The following is a 6,144-nucleotide window of genomic DNA, read 5'->3' as shown; positions in this document are numbered from 1 at the left end:
AGTGTACAATGAGAGAATGCCCGTTGACAGAAAACGTAACGCCCACTTATGCAACCAAGTGTAGTCTTTCAAGCCAAACTCAGTGCGTTCAAAGCTGACTGAGCCACATGATGACAAAAAGATGACCAAAAGATTCGAGCTCGGCCTGTTCAGTTAGAAATAAGATAACAAGTCATCCGAGGAAACCAATATGTAGAAGCCAACCTGAAGGAAGACTAAGTCACTTAACAGCTTCAATCATATCAAAAATGTCCAGAAGACCTCTCTTCTATCATTGAAGGTCAACAGTTATACAAGATCATATGACCAACAACACTGACCAAGTATAGCTGATCAAACCATTCCAACCGACCGAAACTCAATCAAGCTCAGCCGACTGAGCCAGAGAGAAACTGAGCAATGGTGTTATACATGTAAAACACCAAAAATAGCTTATACAAACCCTTTAAAGTAGGGAGAAAGGTAGCATCATTGCATTATAGGATCTCCCATATAAATAGAGAGATCATTAATGGTAAGTAACAATTGATACTATATTTTAATTTTCACTCATCTCTCTCTCTCCTCCACCTCCTTACTTATACTCTATTCCATAAGTGTGATTCACAGACAAATCAGGATTCAATAATATCACACGTATGGAGTTAGCTTTGCTATCAACCAAAATCACTTAAACATCGAGTCTTCTTTAATGCACTAAAAATTAGCACTTTAAGGGGGTGTTTGACAGCATTTTTTATTAGGATTTAACACCAGATAAATGAAATCCAACCAAAAAAAAAAAGTATCATTGATTTATGAATTTTCGTCTTTAATGTCCAAATTTCTTCTTTGATTCGGCTTAAATTTGGATTTACTAAATTCAAGAAGAACGATTTACAAAATTAATAAATCTTACTGAAGAAATTGACAAAAAAACGTTTTCTATAAGTGTGAAACCTATAAATATACGGGCGGTGGATACGTCTCTTTTAAAGCATATTATTTTAAAAAAACTTTTCTAATAATAGATACATCAACGAGTTCTGCATGGCAATGAATTACCATTTACTTGTCCAAATAGAATTCTAGCATTGAAGAGAATATTAGAGGACTGGATGCTTATACGTAAACTAATTCCTCCATATACTGAAAACATAATCTAGTATTTTAGAACTTCCTGTATTAACAAATAGAGCACTTCTGGCCTAAGCATAGAAAATGATAATTATGTGATAACATGTTATTCAACTTTTTTTGTATACAGCTTGATGAATCCAAAAGTGTCCAGAAAATATATCCAAGGAATATAACGTTCTGCCTGAAATTTACGAGAGATAGTGTGTGTGTGTGTGTGAGCACAGGAGGAGACGATAAAGAGAATGTCATTTATTCATGACATGAACTTCTATTTATAACCATATGTCCCAGCATTACAAAAGCATATATTAGCCCCCTCATTATTAATTTTTCAGGGAGAATTTTTATTAATTACAGAGTTATTCGTATATAATAATAAAACCAGGGACTGATCCGATTGATAAAAATTTTCAATCGTCGAGTAAGCATTGACTTGATCGATATCTAATCCAAACGAGAGCCTCCTGTCGATCATCTTGAGGACCAATCCTCGTCCTGCAGAACATCTCCCGACACATTTCGGTGATCGCTCGAACAAAACGTCTCTCTTGCCAACATCCAGTCCCAGACGGCCGTCAACATGTATGCCTGATCGTTAGCATGATTCTCCAAAACTGTTTATCTTTCTTGAAATTCGTGCTGATATATTTTCATACGTACACGATTTAATGAAATTTTATCGTATTTCTCTGATTAATTCATGAAGATCTTTCTCTGATAGCACACATAATACAGCTTTTCTAGCCTTAGTGGCAACGAGCACAAAAATTTAAACTTTACTTGAAACTGACAATATTGTGAAAATTTATGAAAAGAGAGAAAATTAAAGATCTTTTACATACATACTAAATATCTCTTATGTATCATTTTTTTTTTTTTTGCAAGTGAAGTAGGACTTTTCATGCCAAGTTTTATGGCACCAATGTCTTACAAATGTAAATATCAAACTTTAAGTATTAGATATCTAAATACATAAGAATTATGTGGAATGTATGTAAATTTTCCTCAGAATAGAAAAATTTTTAATGCTGATCCGCCTAAATAACCATCATAAGAAACATCATAATTATAATCACCACTGATATTAGCAGTAACTATATTTGTATAACTTTCTAGCACAATAACGTTTTAGTAAAGCCAGAAAGGAAACAATAGCTTAACGTACATTGTATTTTTTTTTTATTAATTTTGATTTTATGTTTTCATTGATCTATAACAACACCAATATTTGACTGCCATAAATGTCTAGTGCAAAAATAAACTTAGTTTTAATGAAAATGTTATGCCATGAAGTGCTGCAAACGAGAACTTTGGGCAGATTATATATCCACCCTCCTGCAACATGAGCATTGGTTCCCGTACCAGCAAAATCAACATATTTTTAATATTATATATATATATATATATAAATATATGATGAACTTGTCCTTCGTCAAGATCGACGTATCTTAAAAATTAACTTACTAGCTGTCATAAGATTTGATTTTTGTTCACAGCTATCTCGTACATGGAACTTCTTTAATTCGCACATATGAGGTTATAGAAATTCATGGATTGAAAATCTGTTGATTTTGTTTGTGCAGAAGCACTTCATATACGAAAGCAACCCAAAGTAGAACAAATTATATACGGAATTCTTTCCAAACTGCACGAGAATATATCATAATCAAAAGAAAATATTAAGCCATCGTTCAGGCTTGTAGATTGCAAACAAAGGCATGAATCGTACCACGCCGCTATTAGATGCAGTGTGATGCAATCCACACTATCATCTGCACATATCAATATATTTACCGGACTTAAATATATTTTTTATATTGAGTTAATCATTATACGACATGATGTGAAAGTGTTAAAAATATATCGAAATATCAAATTGAAGAAATCATGACAGTATCTACTTTGTAGTATATAGCATCCAAATGATTTTTAAAATGATTTATCAATTTATGAGCTTCAGAAACAAAGTTCATCTTCATGGGGGAAATGAAAACCCAACAATGGGTTCCATCTCCCAGTCTTTCTGGGAAAAAAAAATAATTAGTTAACGAACTCTTAATCATAGATGTACAAAATATTTAATAAAAATAGCGGAATAAGATAGTCAAATTTCATTTAAACAATAGAATTATACTTCGTTTAAAGCTTTTGTAACTCCTAATATTCTTTAAATTAAGCAACATCTGCACAATTTTTCCTCCAGTCAAGAATAGGCATGCAGTAGCAAAAAGACAACAGCTAAATTATTAACATTATCCTTCTTTTACTGAATGAATTAATGCTAATGGCATGTACTTGTATGTAACACAAGACTTTAAGGCTTATGCCACACAATTACAATAAGAAAAAAAATGCAACCATAATTAGGCTTCTACAAGTTCAGTTTAATTTCTTCCGTAAAAAGTTAAGTGCCTAATTATCTACAGTAAAATAACTATCTCCTAACAATGAAGAATTAACTCTTTCTCCATTTGTTCCTTTCCCTTTCACTTTCTCTGCGTGCATTAATTGTTTAAGATAATTATGCTCGCATTCTTTTTTATATCTTTTAAGAACTTTTCAGGTGCGCAGAAGCATACAGCCTTAATAGAAAAATGTCATGGCCTCCTGATCCTTATATAGATAGCTCTACATCTCCCATAACTAATTAGACCCCATCATATATAGCATAGTACAGTAAGCATAAATCCAAAACATACAAAAGGTAAAAAAATAGTCAAATAGCTTACCGTATCACAAATCCCCGTAAATCAGAGAATATGTATATCTCAATTAATTCTTATATGTTCAGCTACAGCCTACTAGCAACCTATGCAAATATAGCATGAATTCCTTTATAAAAAAGAATTAATGAGAAATACTAAGCCATGCAGGGATATATAACAACCCCAAGCAAAGAAGATGAGAAAAACACAAAGAAATTAACTGGTTCAAGCATAGATGGCTAACCTCTCCACTGCAAGCATTGTTCATGGCAAGCCATTTCCTTCAAGATCTTACGTACTCTTCTCCTTAGATTAATTCCTGAAACACATCCTCCCAGCTTCAAACACAGAGCATTCCGGACATATAAAATGAATAAATCTATAGAATAATTAAGAGAAATATGTCAAGAATAACACATTGGAGAGTGCAGTATTTACAATTGAAACAAGGGATTCATGGAAGAGAAACTGATCTAACTAGTTACATTCTTCTATTCATTCATTTCTTCCACAACAAATACTCGAACTTGAAATCATAATTAAGTTATAGTCAGCACTATTGCTTTTTCGAAAGCAAATAAACAGTAGGCAAGCAGGCAAGCAAGCAAAAAAAGAAAGAATTAATAATCCCCTCTAGCGCCAGTCACATGTCGAGATCCAATGACGGGGAATTAATGATAAGCCCATCCTTTCCTCCCCGGGATGATGAAGATGAAGAAGACGACCGAACCACAGCGTCCCCGCCCCCGGCACCAAGTCGTAGCTCAGGCGAGGGCAGATCAGGAGCCCGTAGCTGAAGCTGAAGAAACCCTGCCGAGCCGTCGATATCATCACCTCCTTCATGCTGCTGCTCAAGGTTAACGCCAAAAAGTCTAACACTCTTGGGCTTTCCAGAGGGCTTGGCTTGGCCCACCGGAAAGGAGTCGAGCACCATGGGTAGACTTGGACGGCTGGGCTGAGGAGAACGGAAGTACAAATAGTTGGAAGCTAAAGTGGGGGCGAAAAAGCGGCTGGTAGCCCAAGGGACGGTGGATGAGCGGGGAAAGGGAAGATAAGGGTGATGCGAGGATGTGGGGTGGTAAGCGAAGCGTGGGATCCGAAGAGATGCGGGGGAGTCGAAGTGCGGGTCGGGCCTCCTTTTCCAATCAATGAAAAGTCTATCTCTTGCGGCCTCACCGACACCCCGGCCAAACGAAACCGTGTCACCCGCATCAAGCCGCTTCTCCTTCACAAACCGGCTCCAGCCCTTGGTCATGACGTAGCTTTGACTAGAGTTCCAATAAGAGTAGCGGAATCGCCATGGCTTGCCGTTTCGATCTTCAAAGTTGAGGAGAAGGCCCTTGTCTTGGGTAGAAGAGTCTAGAGGGAAGTATTTTTCGGCGTGCTGTTTCGGTATAACGAGACGGTTAAGTTTACCGACGTCGCTTGGGGTGACGACTTTCTCGAACATATGCTCCTTTTCGACCGTTGGAGCCGGTTCGGTTGCGGAGGAAGGGGATGGTTCGGGGACGTCGGTCCAGTGGAGAAGGAAGGCGGAGGAGGAAGGGGAGTGGGAAGTGGAGGAGACGGGGGGGAGGAACTGATGCTCCTCTTCTTCCTCTTCCCCGAAGCACTTGCTGCTGTCTTTTGTTGCTTGGGTGAGCTCCATATATGCTTAGATCTGTGATGCAGAAGGAAGAGTTCGAAATTCTGCGACTCGGCAGGAGAATTAGCCTGTTGATTTTGGTTTGACGAGTGGGGGTGGATGATTCAACGTTGGACGTCACTCCTGGCCTCCACTGCCAACCAAAGAAGCTTCCCCGTAGAACAAAGGGGAAGGGATTCAGAGCAGAGGTGAATTTAGTTCATAAGAAGAGAGGTGCAGAGGAGATGGGAAGAGAGAGAGAGAGAGAGAGAGAGGGAGGTGGGGGTGAGAGGGAGGGGTGGGCGGGCCCATGAATGTTCTGGTTGGGTTCATGTGACCTTGTCCTGTTCATGATATGGGTATTTATATATAGGGGTTGGGATGAGGCCGCCAAAAAGGGAGTTGCTGTGTAGAAAGGAGGAACATGAGATTTGTCATTGGAGTTACTGATTTGTTGCAATGTGACGGAAGAAGCATAGTATCCCCCATACACTGTATTTATTTTATTAATTTTTTAGGGGCATATTCCCTCTCTATTCTTTGCGCTTTAGAATAACTTAAGTTGGTTGGAGGTGATGCCTAATCTCTAGCTGACAAAAGCTCAATAAATACCAAATTAATGGGGCTTATGTTGCAAATATTTTATATTATTTTATTTAAAATAAATAAATAAACTATTAAAAAACGTATTAGATT

At 37.4% G+C, this 6,144-nt stretch overlaps 1 protein-coding gene across 2 annotated transcripts; it reads right to left on the bottom strand.

The window, feature by feature from the left end:
* Window positions 1-1,521: 1,521 nt before the first annotated feature.
* LOC110030886 (B3 domain-containing protein Os03g0120900-like) lies at window positions 1,522-5,718 on the bottom strand. 2 transcript variants are annotated; one of them, XM_020733854.1, is made up of 2 exons: window positions 4,069-5,718; window positions 1,522-1,758 (listed from the first exon to the last, which is right to left on the bottom strand). In XM_020733854.1, exon 1 carries the CDS (start codon window positions 5,470-5,472, stop codon window positions 4,468-4,470), a length of 1,005 nt encoding a protein of 334 aa, XP_020589513.1. In that variant the 5' UTR covers window positions 5,473-5,718; the 3' UTR covers window positions 1,522-1,758; window positions 4,069-4,467. The 2 variants fall into 2 exon arrangements, with proteins under 2 accessions (XP_020589513.1, XP_020589522.1); XM_020733863.1 differs by having other exon boundaries at window positions 1,523-1,707.
* Window positions 5,719-6,144: the final 426 nt, after the last annotated feature.

This window comes from Phalaenopsis equestris, unplaced genomic scaffold (genome assembly GCF_001263595.1).
Source record: "Phalaenopsis equestris unplaced genomic scaffold, ASM126359v1 Scaffold000002, whole genome shotgun sequence".
NCBI lineage: Eukaryota > Viridiplantae > Streptophyta > Magnoliopsida > Asparagales > Orchidaceae > Phalaenopsis > Phalaenopsis equestris.
The sequence above is the reverse complement of the archived record's forward strand: the minus strand, read 5'-3'. Positions and strand labels throughout refer to the sequence as shown.

What these genes read in the sequence shown, in the direction of transcription:
- LOC110030886 (XM_020733854.1), bottom strand. Translation starts at nt 5,472, where the DNA reads ATGGAGCTCACCCAAGCAACAAAAGACAGCAGCAAGTGCTTCGGGGAA.